The sequence below is a fragment of the Chenopodium album genome, chromosome 24 (genome assembly GCF_948465745.1).
Source record: "Chenopodium album chromosome 24, dcCheAlbu1.1, whole genome shotgun sequence".
NCBI classification, from domain to species: domain Eukaryota; kingdom Viridiplantae; phylum Streptophyta; class Magnoliopsida; order Caryophyllales; family Amaranthaceae; genus Chenopodium; species Chenopodium album.
Window position 1 is genome coordinate 16,081,105 of NC_137857.1, and position 16,332 is coordinate 16,097,436.

The 16,332-nt window shown below is 34.2% G+C and overlaps 1 protein-coding gene across 2 annotated transcripts in view; it reads right to left on the reverse strand.

Annotated features, from left to right (window-relative positions):
• The window catches only part of LOC145610155 (putative 3,4-dihydroxy-2-butanone kinase), a 34,900-nt gene extending 25,744 nt beyond the window's left edge, over nucleotides 1-9,156 (reverse strand). Inside the window, exons 1-8 of one of the 2 annotated variants that reach the window (XM_081665423.1) lie at nucleotides 9,103-9,156; nucleotides 8,953-9,020; nucleotides 8,005-8,078; nucleotides 7,853-7,916; nucleotides 4,737-4,849; nucleotides 4,547-4,594; nucleotides 1,538-1,609; nucleotides 1,376-1,462 (exon numbers count right to left, since the gene is read on the reverse strand). In XM_081665423.1, the coding sequence (XP_081521549.1) occupies nucleotides 1,376-1,462; nucleotides 1,538-1,609; nucleotides 4,547-4,594; nucleotides 4,737-4,849; nucleotides 7,853-7,916; nucleotides 8,005-8,078; nucleotides 8,953-8,992 (498 nt within the window). In that variant the 5' untranslated portion in view covers nucleotides 8,993-9,020; nucleotides 9,103-9,156. Of the gene's footprint in view, nucleotides 1-1,375; nucleotides 1,463-1,537; nucleotides 1,610-4,546; nucleotides 4,595-4,736; nucleotides 4,850-7,852; nucleotides 7,917-8,004; nucleotides 8,079-8,952 lie in introns of both variants that reach the window. The other variant, XM_081665422.1, reaches the window with a different exon arrangement.
• Nucleotides 9,157-16,332: the final 7,176 nt, after the last annotated feature.

The window sequence follows — 16,332 nt, forward strand, 5'->3', positions numbered from 1 at the left end:
TTGGGAACAGGGGAGACAGCTAGCTTTAGCTAATTGTTGCTATTATGCAAAAAGGGAAAGAAGACAAGAAAAGTACCACTACCAATTAAGGCTTTGTTTTGCCAATTCTTAGAGAGTAGTAGTAATACAAATAGTAGGAGTTTGTATGCGAAAAGTATCCAGAAAATTGTGTATTGTAAGTGGAGAGTAATGGCCTAAAGCCATTGAACTGTACGAACTTTTAGCTTAATTAATCAAACACAATCATTCGACTCTTAATCTTGTTGTGAAACCACCACGAGCGTTGCACCATTCCACAGCCTCATCATCTTCAGATTTTTCATTGATTTCAGTATTAGGGTTTTCAAGATTTTGGATGGTTTTTTCAATAATTTGTGACGTATATACCTCTGAGAAAAAAGGTACAACAGATCCACTAGCAGAACTCCCAAGTTTCAATGACATGATTGGGTGGGGAAAAGACAAGAAAAAGGGAAGAAAACAACAAAATTTCCAGAAAAGAAAACCTTAGGTAGCCGTAACAACCTTCCAAAGAAGGAAAACCTAGAAAGAGACTAGACAAAACCCTGCCAAGGAAAAACTCAGAGGGAACTCTCTATTTTGTTGATCATATTCACCTGTCTAGGATGAGAATATACTAGTTATTCAACTTAAATAACCCTATTTTACTTGTAAAATGTTGCTGCATAATTATTAATTTTGACTAAGTGTTGAGAGATTCAACTCTCAGCCCCTCTTATTTTAGGCCAAGACCCAACACTGCTCCCTTGTCTAGTTACTCCTAAGTCTTGCTATTTTCAGGTGTGCCACTATGGCAATATCTTGACTATTGGATCATACATTTCCTATCCCTGTTACATCCAATCTATGCGACATAATAACTCTATGTTCAAAAATTCCTACACATCATAGCATATAAGTTCCATTCTTGTCAATTTCAATGTTGCATTCATGTTTAAGGTCAATTTGATGGTTATGCAGCATTATGTTCTTGTAATTTCAAAACTTCTCAGAGATAAATAGAGATTCAGGATAATTTCACTTAGCTCTAGCCAGAAGGGAAATTTTCAAAACATTTTATCTTACGTCAATCCATTACCCATCACTCCATAAGTACAAATGTGTAAGTCTCATGACTACCATCTTACATAAACCTGTTTGCCTGAAAAACAAGACACTTGGTGTAGACTTACACCAAAACCAAATCCAGTGCACTTCATTCTCATTCTCATTTTCGTCCATGAAGTGGAATAGCTACTATGAGCCTTATAGAAGTGGCAAAGAAGGTACTACTAGAGAATACAACAGAACCCTTATGTATGTAAAAAAGACTCCCAACAAGTGCACAATCAGGAGAAAGAAACTCAGAAACAACCTTATGAACGAAAATAGTTCCCGCCAAACCTCGACGCCCAGCTATCCCTCTAGGAGGTAAAGCACAATCATCTCCTACTATGACCATCTACAAAGCAAAAGTATAACCCATCAGATAATTCTTGTTAAAATATTACATAGACGAGAAATATTAGTCATGTACCTCGACTTTGTAACCTTCAGATTTTGCTTGTTCAGCTGCCAAACCAAAATTAAGGCGATCCCCTGTGTAATTCTGTTATAAGAATATATTGTTAGATACTCACAATCAGACCTTTAAAGTGAAGATGTGTCCATCTAAGAGACAACCATACAAAGGAGTGAATGAGGAAACATTAAATGTGGTGCTCATACTATTTGGCAACTAAATCAATGCACAATGCTACATAAATAGTCCAACCAACAGTACATCTATTTTACAGCCAAAACAAAAACATTGAGCCCTCTTGCTATTGTCAGATCAGCAGTCAGTTTCTGTCAGTCCTAGCAAGCGTCAATACTACAAGGTAGGGAATAAACAAAGTTAGAAATCTTGCTTAACTTATTGTGATACAGTGCTCAAGATGCAAGCAACTCTTCCAATAATATTTTTTTTCAGAATGAGAGAATTTTTACCACTTAGACGTCGCAAAGATAGAGGTCTAGTACTCTACCATAATAGATAACAATCAATTACAGGCATACAGCATTGACCTTTTCTACATACATTAGCATTACAGGTGGAAATCGTGCCAGGCTATGCCTGCTCAGGCTAGACAATGGGACTGCCATGCCCGGCCTGGGTGGTAGCGGGTCGGTCTGGGCCGGGCCATCAACTTGCACACCCCAGTCCACAGCACGGCGGGCCAGCCCTTCAATTTTTTAAAAAAAATCGATATGTTGTTTAAATAACTTTATTATTTATAATATTTTTATATTTAGTATTTAAAGTTCATTATATTATTATGGTTCTTTTTATTATTACTCCCTCCGTGTTTTAATAAGTGTTGCACTGTGACCCGCACATAGTTTTAGGTAAATTAATTGACTTAAATAAAATAAGAGGTACATGGGATATTTGGAGTATTAAAAATTGAATAAGAAATATAGTAGGGTTACTAGGGTTAATAATTTATTGAAAAGTAATGAATGTGAGAGGAAAGAAATAAAAATAAATAAAAAGTAGTGGGTTTGGGTGTGGACCATGAGATGAGAGAGATAGAATATTAAAATGTAGATATTTGTAAGGAAAAAAAAAGTGTAATACTCCCTCTGCGTTTAAATACTTGCTCCATTTTTCATTTGCGGCCGTTTTTAAATACTTGCTCCATTTCCTTATTTGGAAAGCTTTTACAATATTTAATTAATTTCTCTCACCTAGTGGACCCAAGATATATTCACTCTCCTCCAATTCTCTCCACTACTTTTGCTTTCTACAATTCTTTATTCTTCCACAACCCCTTTACCTCCATATTTTATTATTTTCTCCTAAAAGTCCGCAAATGGAGAAATTGAGCAAGTATTTAAAAACGAAGGGAGTACTAGTTAAAACACGACCGCATTTGGTTTATTTGCAAAAGCTACTAACATAATTTCTAAGTTTTCAGGTAGTGAATCATTGTCTAGGAAAACACAAAGCGATGTTTCGGGGTTGCAAATGTACTTAAGTTACGACTTCATTAAAGGCATGAATGAAGAAGAGAAACACAACATCCTCGATTGGAGGAAAGCACAAACATCCAATTTTGGCGGCAATGGCACATGAAAATTTCGCTATCCAAGTCTCCTCTTTTACCCCCGAAGAGTTTTTACTGCGTCAAAGGGTTTTAGATGATAAAAGAACAAGTCTAAAACCCAAAACACTTGTTTCAAGGATTGGTTGGATGCCAAAAATCGCTTGCAAGATCGTACTTATGCACAATACGACGATACTGATGATAGATAGTCAGAAGAAGAACGTACCCAATATAAATTGTACGATTTTTATCATCATTCTTCCATTAGATTGGAATGTTGTTAATTTTTTTCAGCGTTACTCTCGGTCTGGACTTTAGTTTAATTAAACAATCTTTCAAGTAATAATAATATGACATATGTATTCTGATTTTTAATTACTATACTATACTTAGATCCTTGTAAGTAGTACTCGTAAATTTTTTAAATATATGCACGGCCCGGCACAGCCCGCCCATCCTCTGGCCTGCGGCGGCACAGCCCGGAACGATTTCCAGCTCTAGGTTGAGCCCTATAAATTTGTCTTATGTTTTGCCTTATACACTCGCACATAAAGAACTTACAGTTTATAATTTCTATCATTCCTGCCCAATCAAACCTGCTACATGCAGGATAGAGGGCTGATACCAGTCAAACTACAATACTCTTCTCCCTTTAAAACACCAAAGGTCACATTCTAAAAATTGTAAGGGAGAATGGACAAATAACATAAAAGCCCACTCCATATATCTAGTAATAGTAAGTATACTGCGAGTGGTGCTATGCATTACTACAAGAGAGCAATGTATAAAAAAGAACAAAGCGCGCTGAAGCGATAAGGGTTATGCAGCGCCTCAGTGCGCCTCTAAGAAGTGAGGTGCACTATAAAAACAGTTTAAAAATTTGGCAGAAAATTGCTTCAGGTGGGCCTCACGTGCGCCTCAGGTGTGCCTAATTAAAATCGCCTCGCCCAGGCCAAAAAAAGTGTTACCCCCTATTGCCTTGCACGACCTCAGCGCCTTAGGCGTGCTTTTTCAAACACTGCAAGAGAGGGTATCATACTCCTGATCATGCATGAACCAAGTTCATAGGAAATGAAAGAGATTCAGTCAGCCAACCCCACCACAACACACATGCACACAAAGTGGTGTAGACGAAAGTCAAGAGTCTCAAGACTGAGAAATGACAATATAATTAATGGTAATTCAAATAATTGTTCAAATTACGATCATCAGTGATACCAGATGAACAATTGAATTCCCTGCAGCCTGCTTATGATGTTAGGTGACACCTTAGTAAGTGCCCCCTTGAACGGGCCTAATCTTCAGTAATGCCCCCTACCCACCAGCTTTCTATTCAAGGTAAGTGGATGAATGGGATATTATTCTCAATCTCACATTCGAAATCAATATCTTAGGCTACCTATACATCCCACGATAATAATTCAGCAAGCTGGAATGATGAAAAGAAGTTTAAATACCTTGACAATTAGAAGGCATCCCTTGGGCCCAGTTACAGCTCGGATGCCCTGCAGAAAATTAAGGTATTTAACATGGTGGATATTGAGAAATAAGTAACAAACTTCTATAAATCTATATTTCTCTATGATTGCAGAAGAGAGAAAATATTTAGCTGATGAACTACAAAACAGAAGTGAGTGAAGGTTATACTGCCAGAATTGAATCCACTTGAGGAGAGGCAAAAATATCCCCACATATAGCAGCAGTAAGCATTCCTTGACCCACAAATCCAGCATGAGCAGGCTCATGACCACTGCCACCTCCTAAAGGAAACATACATTTAAAATTAATAGGAAAAAAAACACCCCCCACAAGAATATAAGATAATAAGTTGTGCAACAAGACCAAAATTTTTGTTTAAAAAAAAAAAAAAAAAAAAAAAGAACTGCCTTTATATCAATATAATAAATAAACTACATTAATAACACATCAAAAGGAAAAAAAAAAAAAATAGTTTATACTATTAAGTTCAAAATGCCACATTTTTGCAAAAATCTAAACTTATCAGCCAAACCAATTCCCTGAAACTTTGGCCAGTAAGATGCCAGATAAGATAAGAATGGCAGTTTGAAGAGGTATTCAATAAACTTTGAAGCCTTGTTCCAAAACGTGGTAAGAAGCATGCAATTGAAGGAAGTGTCCTTAATCAAGTATAATAGGATTTTTTTTTTTTTTTTTGACGGGAAACAAGTATAATAGGCTTAATTAAGAAAATAATAATTTGTTTATTTTAGGGGTCGTAGTGTTTTGCTAGAAACCAACTACAGTATGTAAGTTTATTGTAAATGGGCTTAGTTCTAATTATAGCCGGATCCTAAAAGGTCACAAATATTAATATGGGTTGGATCAAAAGCATGCTAAGCCCAATAGGGTTAAGTGGCAAGCAAAAGATTAGGGATTGACTTCCTATAACCTAATTTACGTCATATATTAGGGTTGGTTTTATATATATGATAATGTAACATAACATTTGAGTAAGCAAGACAACCCTAATACTACTACTATACACTAACACGGCCACCAACACAAAGAGAGAAAATGACAATTTTCTTCCTCCTTCCATACTAACATACATGGGGATCTATCTCGTGTTTGTGGACCAAGTAGAGGAATCACAATTGAGGCTCTTGATTTCCAAAGGAGGGTTATGCTAGGAATTAGAATCAAATCAGACAATCAAAGGCAAATAATAGAGAAATCGGTTAGCCAAGATAAATTGCATTGACGATCAGTGAAATCCTCAATACAACTCCCTTCTATCGAGAGGAGGAGATTCTCTCCCAAAGCTACTGCTCTCGACTTTTCTGAATGATCCTACTCCCTTACCATCTCCTCTATTTAATACATTATTACCCTGTAACAAACTATCAGTTCAGAATACCAAACTCCTCTCAGACTATTTAATTGCCCTTTTCCTAACAAACTTCAGTAACAGAACTATTCCACATCAGCTAGCAAGTTGCATCAAGTTGCTGCTACAGGTTTGGGCGTTTGGCCTTCCTTCGAGCATAAGTGATGTGAATAGCAGGCTTGTTGCAGGTTATCAAAGGCTAGAAGTGATTACACGCAGCAAAGGTATATCTAACTCCTATTATGTGATTTGTATTAATAATATCCATGAGATCCTGTTTAGATGTTTAGAAAGCGATCCTGAAATTCCGCTATCGCAGCTAGTAAGCTCCTACAAAAATCACTCTTAACTCTTAAGACAAGTTACAATCCAGTGACCTTACCGCTACGTCACTACCATTATTCCAGAAGGATGAAATTGAAAGTCTTACCAAATTGATGATGATTGTTGGGATAATACAACCTTTTAATACCCCCTTCTACTGTTATGTGAAAAAAAAAAAAAAAAAAAAAAAAAAAAAAAAAAGGGCTAAAGCAGTTTTGTGTGGAGTCTGTGGACTACAGTGCTTTGTACAAAGAGAAAGATAGATAAGGTTGAAAAATGCTAGGGCAACTTTTTCGTTATTGCAATGTGTTCAAGCCTTATCTCCGGATTTTTGTGCTCGTATATAAGTATATTTTGACGACATCTTAAAGCCATGAAAGCTAGGCCGCAGTCAGGCCAGTCACTATCTATGAAAGAATGGCAGGGATTTATAGGCATAACAGGTTACCATCAGAAGGTTGTGCCCAACTATACACAAATTGCTCTTTCATTGACTGAGCATTTGAAAAGGGCCTGATTTTGTTGGAGCACTACAGCCACAAAGTCATCCGAATCTCTCAAACACGCCAAGCCTAATTTCACAAAACTTTTTGTGTTGGAAATGAATGTTTCAGATTAAAGAGAATGAATTCAAGGAATAAAGAACATGAGTCAGAAAACATAAGTAGAGAAATCTTTTATTAATTCATTCATTTCCTTCTTCGAAGAGTTTGTACACCTCAGTTTGATTTGCTTGCATCTTCTAAAAATTTCTACCAGTTAACTACATTTTTAGAGAAACTTCTAACATTTAACTACCTTGTTTTCAACCACTTTATCACCATGCAACTAATTACCAAAGTACTCCATAATTTAGGCAACAAAAAGCACCCTCTTGGGGAGCCTACATGGCTCATCCCTGCCCATTTAGCAAAAAAGGCCTCTTAGGAGTAGGTGAAGGGTAAGGAATTCCCAACCTATTAAGTGCCCTTATTGGGGTTTGATACCATAACCTCAAGTAGCCACTAGATTAGGTTCTACTTCCTTCACGACTTTTGTCTAAAATTTCTTTTTATCTCCTTTTTGGCACATTTTTCAATGAACATTTACAAGGTTAAAATATCATGTTAGTAAAAATTATAAAAGTTTGATATGCTAACAGGTCACACTTTGGAAAGAATTAAAAAAATTCTTTTTAAGTGCCAATAATGTCTACATCCCAAATGATAACAACAAAAAGGCATGGAGGGAGTACTTGGTAAATTAAATTATATATTAGCCATTACCTAATCAAAACTTGAAAGCATTTTGATTTTTTATTTTTCCATGAGATGAATCAAATGCACAGGGACCGGACCGGATCAAACTGAATAGTTTTGGGTGAGAAAACTCAACTTCAACATAAATAAACGCAAAGACCTACTCTAATTTAATTGCTCTCATCTTCTCAATATCAAAATAAGCATGGCGGAGAGTATGACCAAGAATTTCCAGGTGTGATATTGCTCCCCTCCACCCCCACTTCCCCCATAAAATGAAAATTAAAGATTGACTTATTATCTGAAAGATTGGGATCACTACATAAATTTTAGCAAACAAACATCATTCGCACCTGATATAACAGACACATAATCGTAATTTGAGCTTGACACATCAGCGCGCAAAACAACCTTCACCTATACAAACACAATAACAAAATCATATTACGATAAAAGCCGAAAACCAGGTAAAGCAATTGAATTAAGGGTTAATTTGAATAATGACCTCTGGAAAACCATCCAGATACTGCAATCCAGGGTAAGTTTCCACCAGTCCCTCGATGAATTCAGTCACCACGGCTGTGAGAAAAAAAAAATGTCAGCACTGTTAGACTGTTTCAGTAAGAACCTACTCCACTCTTTAATAGTAGATGGTAAGTAAAACCATGCCGAATCCTTAGTTACGAGGGGTGTAGTTAAGACAATGTAACAGCTAATAACGGATAGAGGAGATAAGTATTAATTCTTCAATGTACCATGGGACTCCTCAGCAGCCGCTAAATTTTAAACCAACGTGATTGACTTAAGCCATTTCAAACAAATTGCATGAAACACAAGCCCCACATTAGAGGACAACAGATTTGGAAGCGCTAACATTGCCAATCACCATAATATCCTAAGAACGATAAGACAACACGACAAAACACAGCCCCAATAAGGCACGGGTTATTTAAACTACAAAGTATGACATTCATTAATAGGTATAAAGCATAACCATGTTTCGAATAGGAATCAAAATTATATCCTAATAACGATAAGACAAAACACAGCCCCAACAAGGCACGGGTTATTTTAACTACAAAGTATGACATTCAATCATAATAGGTATAAAACATAACTATGTTCGATTATTTGCTATTAATACATCATAGTGCTAGTCTAACAGAATTATAAACAATCCAGTTAAAAATTATTTAAACAAAAATATTTGATGTCAAAATAACAACTATCATCAAAAATAATGTTTCTGCAACTGTTTAACATATTACAAGTAGCAGCTAATTTCACACAAAGTAACCTGCAAACACTAATATACCAGGTTTGTTCATAATTTATCAACATTGTTGAAGTTTAACCATTCGCAAATTAATTGTAAGAATATAAGAAAATTAAAAGAATTAAAATGTATATTAATAATTCGAGAAAATTGAATGATTGCAAAGGATAAACTAACCATTGGGATCATTGATGAGTTTCTTGCCTTGAAACGACATGTTAATGGCAAGTGAAGTAGATAAATTTCTAGCAATTAGAGAAGGAAGAAATCAGTGCGAGAAAATTTGGGAGAAATTGTTGAAAGAAATTAATGAAATTTTGGGTAAACCTAGTTTCTGACTTTTGGTGGGAGAAACTGCAGAGAGATTTAATTCAATTTCAACAATTTCAGCCAATTTTTCGTACTCCCTCCGTGTCGTGGTTTATTAAGTGTTACAATTTGACTTTTTTTCACTATTCACGTAATGACTTTGACTTGATTATTTTACTAAAACAAATGTTATTATATAAGATATTGCTGGATTCGTTATAATATATACTTTCATATTATAACATTTCAATCTACTACATATTACTAAATGCGAAACTAATAAGGACACTTCGAAAATTTTATTAAAAATTTTCCCTCCAATAATATTTACTAAAAAAATTTATCTTCCATATATCTAGATCACAAATTTTTAAAAAAAGCCGGTGTTCATTAATTTAATGAATGGCGGAATTTTCGGACAAGCAACAACTGCCAATTTAGTGGGGTTGGCACGTGCGTTATAATGATTGCCAAAATAAAGAAATAGAACTTTCTCTCTCCTCGATTTTCTCTCTTCATTCAAACACTATAGCTTTCTCTCTCCTCGTTTTTCTCTCTCTAAAAAGCAATTAACTGGCGATTTCGAGCGTGTTCTCTTTCCTCCATTGTTGCTCTTCGAGCTTTTTCTCTCTTTTCATTCACTTGTGAAGTTGTTTATCGCTTAATTCTGGTTCGTTTACTTATTTTTTTAAGATTTTTGTTAGTTTAAATTGTTTTTGTTCTTCGATTTTTAGGTTTTTTGATTTTGATTTTGTTTTCGTTTTTTGTAGTGTTTGTTTCAGCAATGGTGAAGAAGAAGATTACAAAGAAGGCTGTAGATGCTGAAAAAGGTGTGTTTATTTAAATTTTTCATCATTTTTTCAAATTTTCAATTGAATTTTCGCTTATATATGTCGAATTAGTAGTGCATGTTATTTTTTATAGTTTTCTGTTGATTTATTATGCATATTATGATAATTGAATTTTAATTTTAAAGTTATTATGTTTAATTTTGCTTTATTTTATTGTTCATTGTGATAATTGGTTCAAAATTTGTTATACATGTGTTGTGGTGTTGTTATATGTGAAACAAATTTTGCATGTTTGTTTTCAGAAGTTTAATTCATTATTTTTCAAATTTTGTATGTTAGGTTTTAGTTAGATTATGAAAATAGTATGCATATCTGCATTGTGTTTGTGTATATGTGTTTGAGTAACAGTAATATGTGCATTGTGCATTGTGTGTGAGTAATATATATATATATATATATATATATATATATATATATATATATATATATATATATATATATATGTTTTTATATGCATGACAAAGGTTACTTTATGCTGTTAAAAGGGTCACTTTATGCTGTGAAAAGGGTCACTTTATGCTGTTAAAAGGGTCACGTTTTTATTTAAAAGGGTTACTTGTTGTAGTTTAAAGGGCGACTTTATGCAGTGAAAAGGGTCACTTTATATATTTAAAAGGGTCACTTTATGCTTGTTAAAGGGTTACTTTTTCAGTTAAAAGGGTTACTTGTTGTATTTTTTAGGGTGATTTTATGTAGTTAAAAGGGTCACTTTATTCATTTAAAAGGGTCACTTTTTGCATGTAAAAGGATTTTTATGCATATATTCTGAATTTTCCCATGAGTAATTTGTGAATTTGTAATTTATGGTTATCCTCTGTATTAATTAGATATAGGTGGTTTAATAGGTGGATATCGTTATAAATCGCCTTCAAGGGGAAAAGCAATTGGTAAAGAGCCTGCTAAGGTCAAAACAGTACCTAAAAAGAACAAGACAGTTCCTGAGAAGGACAAACCAGAGTCTAAAACTGTGAAGGCTAAAATTGTTCCTAAGAAGGCCAAAGCAGAGTCTCGGAAGGTTAAAGCAGCTCCTAAGAAGTCTAAAATTGTATCTAAGAAGGCCAAAGCAGATTCTGAATTGCAAGTGGTTTCTGATTCTGATTCTGATACTGTTGTGTAAGTATAAATGTTTTTTGTTTTGCATTTTTTAATTATATATATCATGATTCTGATTCTGATATTGTTTAACTTATTTTTTTATTATTATTATTTAGGGAAAAAAGACCCTTGATTGCAAGGTGCAGACCACATACATTGGAATTTATGATGAGTACTTTTAGTCCTAATAAAAAAAAATCTGTTGAAGAAATAGGTTTTGGTGGTTTATTACATCCGAAATTGAAAACTTTGAATCGTCAAATGCTACATTGGCTTGTTGAATACTTTAATGGTGGTAGCTGCATGTTTACTATTGCTGCTGGTAAAGAGTTTATAGTTACTAAAAACGATATATGCGATGTCTTTGGCTTGCCTATGAGTGAGATTGCTGTTCCTGAACTTCAAAAGAATCCTGAAGAAGGTAGTGTAGATAAACGTATCATTCAGTCATGGAGACTTGATTATGGTCTTACTGAGAAGCAACCTCTGCATTTGTCAAAAGTGGAGTCTAGGATGGTTGATTTGGATGATGGTGGGGAAGAATTCAAGAGATGTTTTGTGCTTCATGCTATGTCTAGCTTCTTAGCTCCTACTACTAATAGGACTGTTTCATTGAAGTTGCTGAAGGTTGTGGAAGAAGTTGATGAAATCAAAACATTTTATTGGTATTCATATGTTTTGAAAAAATTAAAGAAGGCTGTTATGAAGTATAAGAATGATGAAAATGCTCAAAATGTAAGTGGTTGTTTGCTAGCTTTGCAAATTATGTATTTTCATCGATTAAATTTCCAAGGAGAAAAGGAAAGTAGTACCCTTCCTTTGATTCAACATTGGATTGATGCGAAGATTAAGAGCGGATCAATTTGGAGATCAAAGCTGGTGATTTTGGGCAGGGACCATTGGATACCCTTACATATCCTATTTCACAGCCTGAAATTAGGGATCCTGTTGTTAAGCAAACTTATGGTCAAGGGGCTTCTACAAGTGGTAGAAGTAGCTGCATTCTTGCATTTAAGCTTCCAGAAAATGTGATGACTGATGATGAAATTAAAGAAATTTCAACTGATGTAAGTGTTTTTTTTTATATATTTAGTTATTATCTCTTTATATGCACTAAAGTTACCCTTTATGTGCACTAAAGTTACCATTTGTGTGCACTAAAGTTACCCTAAATATTCAGTTATAAGGGTTACGTTATGCATTTAAAAGGGTAACTTTATGCATAATAAAGGGTAACTTTATGCATTTAAAAGGTTAACTTTATGCATATATCATGAATTTTCATTTGTTTTTTATTTTTATTTGTTACATTTGTATAGTTTCTTATTGGTTCATATGTTTGCAGGATGTTCATGAAACATTTCTTTTGGTTAAAAGAAATATGGATGTATTGTTGTTGGTTCAGTCACAGGGTTTTCAAGCCTTGAGTGATATGATTTCTTCTCGCAGAAATGAATCATTATCCTCTGATGATGCTGTTGCATTTTCTCAAACTCAACAGCTACTCTCTGATCCTCATTACCTGAAACTTTTAGATGGTTTAATTGAGGAGTGTAACAAGATGAAGTCTGTTCATGAAATGTTTTGTGATTTTTATGAACCTGAAGGTCATAACAATGTTGCACCTGAAGATGAACCTGCACAAGATTTGAATTTGAATAGGTTTGAGGATGATGTCAATGGTAAAGGAAAAAGTGTTCTGATGAATAGGTCTGAGGATGATGTCAATGGTAATGCTGGGCCTTCTGTAGCAAATGCTTCTAGAAGTATGGTCAGAGGCAATAAATCTTTTTGCTCACTCGACTGTGGGCCAGTAGGTGTGGATGTTCCTTTTCTTACTCTGTTTTTGAGGGCTAATGCTCGGATTTTCAAGAATTTGCCTAAGTTACATTTGGAAATTCTTGATTATTGTTTACTGAAGGATGATTCAATGATGAGTAAGTTAAGTGTCATTTTTTATGATAATTATATTTTTATATGTTTTTTTTCCTTTTTTTTTTAATGCTTATCTTATTTTTTATTGTTGCAGTGAGAACCTTGTTACTATTGGGATGAATTTTTTAATTCCAAGAGAAGACATGGTATCCCTGGTAGCTCCACTTAGAATTAGATGGTGCATCACTGATTGCTACTGTCTGTATTTGAACGAGAAGGCATGTTTTGATTCTGGTCCTCGAAAATTCTTTTTTGGTGTGAGGCAAAGTGTAAGTAATTTGATTTTTTTTTATATTTAGTTATTATCTCTTTATATGCACTAAAGTTACCCTTTATGTGCACTAAAGTTACCCTTTATGTGCACTAAGTTATTATTTCTTTATATAAACAAGTTCTCATACTTTTAATAGTTTGCATTCTTGCATGTTTGTGAAAACATTGGCAAAGGTGGAATTTCACAAGCTGTTAATGATTTGCACGATTTATGGGAAGGTTGGGTGAGCTATGAGAATCCTGAATGTGATATTATGGATGCTGAACTGGTAAATTTCATGCTAAATTACTATCGAAACTTTAAAAAAGTTCTGTTTTTGTGTTACTCTGTCTAAATCAGTGTTTTAATTTTTCTGTTTCAGATCTATTTTCCTGTTCTTGTTGAGAATCACTACATTTTGTTTGTTATTGATCATACAAAATAGGTGGTATATTATCTTGACAATATTATCTGGCGTGATGATGCTCTTGAATATACCAAAGAATTGTCTTCACACTTGGTATGTTTATGTTGATTCATTGTTATGATTCTGTTTACTTATTGTTTGCATTTAAATTTTTTTTCTTTTTTTTCCTTTTTATTTTATTCTAAACTTTTATATTTTATGTCAGTGTGATCAAATGGGTGTTTTTCTCGGAAAAAGAAATCATCCAAAGAGTTCTCAGCTACCTTCTTATGGGTTTCAAATTGTTGAGTTGGAATGGAGAAAAGAAAAAGTTGACAATTTGGACTATGGGGTGTTTGTCATGTATCACATGCTCCATTTTGTTGGCGAATTGTTCAAATTAAATGAACTCAAAACAGTAATTATTCATTTATTTTGTATGTAGTTTTTCCCTTTCTAATGCTTTTATTAATTACATATTGATAAGTTTTTTTTTTTTTTCTGTTGTGAGATTATTGGGAGAAAATTTCTGCGAGGTGAGATCTGTACGACACTGGTGCTGTGTGATTTGAATGAATCTAGGAATGATGTGTTGTCAGAATTAGAGAAGTTCAATGAGAAGAAGAAAGATCCTGCTTATTGCCAGGGAATTGAAATGAGAAGAAAGGATGCAATTGCTGCAAAGAAGAAGAAAGAAAATGAAGAAAGAAAAATGGCAGCTGAAGCAGAAGCAAAGGCAGAGGCAGAAGAAGAGAATCCTAAAGGAAAAAGGGCAAAAAAGAAGACAGACAAGTACACTCCTTCTAAAGGGTGAAATGACTGTTAGTTATTAGTTGATTAGGTCTAGGAGTATTTTTTGAACAATGAAAAAACTTAATGTTTGTGCATATACATCAAGTTAAATTAATGATGTAATTAAACTTAGTGGATAGTTTTTGGTTCTTTTGGAATACTGATGTATGTGCATACATTAAGTAATTTGAAAGGTTCTTGTGTATGTTTTTTTGGGGTCACTTTTGTGCATAAAAAGGGTTACTTTGTAGCATAAAAAGGGTTACTTTTTATACTTGATAAGGTATACTTTTGTGGGTAGATAGGGTAACTTTTATGCATGAAAAGGGTAACTTTTATTGATAAAAGGGGTAACTTTTATTAACAGAAAGGGTAACTATTACCAAAGAAATGGTTGATTTAGTGGATAGAAAGGATAACTTTTATGCATGAAAAGGGTCACTTTTATTCGTGAAAAGGGTTACTTTTATACGTTAAAAGGGTAACATAAGTTGATGTTTCCAATAATTAAACATTTGCTAATAAAAGTGTCAATCACATTTTCATTAAACTTGTCATAGAGTAAAAAAATTAAAGAAAAATAGTTTAACAATACAAGGTATATTAATTTCGAAAAAAAAATGTTCTAAAAAAGATCTTAAAAGAGTCGTAAGTTAGGTGTCTTTGATCCAAATTCTAAATTTGGAGGTGGCAGTGCTGGTTTTCTTTTTCTCTTGCTTTTTTAAAGTCCTCCCTTTTGCTCTCTTGCTTCTTCCTTTTGTTACAACCCTTTTAGGATCAAGTATTATTGGTACACTTGTGCTTGTACTCGATGCTAAAGAAACGTCAGTATTGCTTTGAGTGCTGTCTGCCACATCAGGAATGTTAGAAGCAGCTTCTACACTTTCTTTCTGAGCAGCACTAGCAAGTAAGTCTTCCACCATTTTAAGACCGTTTCTGAAGCTTTCTTCCATAAATGCTCTTATCTCTTCATTTTCTTGACTTTTTAAGATTAGATTGTAGAATTTCCTCATCATTGTTTGCCTCCATGGAATATATTGCTGTTTAGGATCCTGATTCTTCAACCTATCCCATGCCTCTGTTTTTGCAAACTTAGTCCATCTTTTTGAAACATACTTGTCTGGTATTCTTGTTACTGAATGCAAATGTAGAATTCTGATGCAATGATAACATAACCATCCAGATGCTTCAAAATTTTTGCAAGTACACCATACAATCTGGCTCTCATGTATATAGTTTACTTGATGTGCAGACCATAACTTGTCTTCTAGTGTTACTTGATAAAGTAGGCATTCTTCATTACTGCCTAACATCTGAACAGTTGTTGCCATAGAGTATCCAAACTCCTCTTCAAAATCTCTAAAGAGTGATAAAGTGAAAACCTGTACATCAAAATCATGTAGCTTCATTTAAATTGCCATATATTATGTGTAATTTATGTAGTTGCGAGTTAACTTTTTACCTGTGCAGCATGCTTTAGCATTCCAGACAGAGGCAATGAAGTGAATGCTATTGACTTGCTACAGGTAAACTCATCATATTTCTCTGTGCTTCTCCAACGATTGCTTGTCTTCTTAAATATGGTATAAAATTCTGTCAAAGTAGTTGCTTTACTTGCTCTGAATCCTATAGCATGATTAGTGCTTTCACTCCTTTGTGACGATAAGATTCCTGCTGAAAAGAAATCTCTACTAAGGGCAGGACACCATTTGTCTTTCAACTCATACACTCTTTTGTACCAAGAGTGTTCTGTCAACTCATATTTCTGCAACATTGCCTGCCACTTTTCTTCGAATTCTTGTTTTGTCACACACATCTTTAAGCACTGGTTGAATGCAAATTTGAATGCTTTGTCTTTTATAAGAGCTCCAAATCTGGTTATGGCATTTTGCTCCAAATGCCATATACAAAGTATA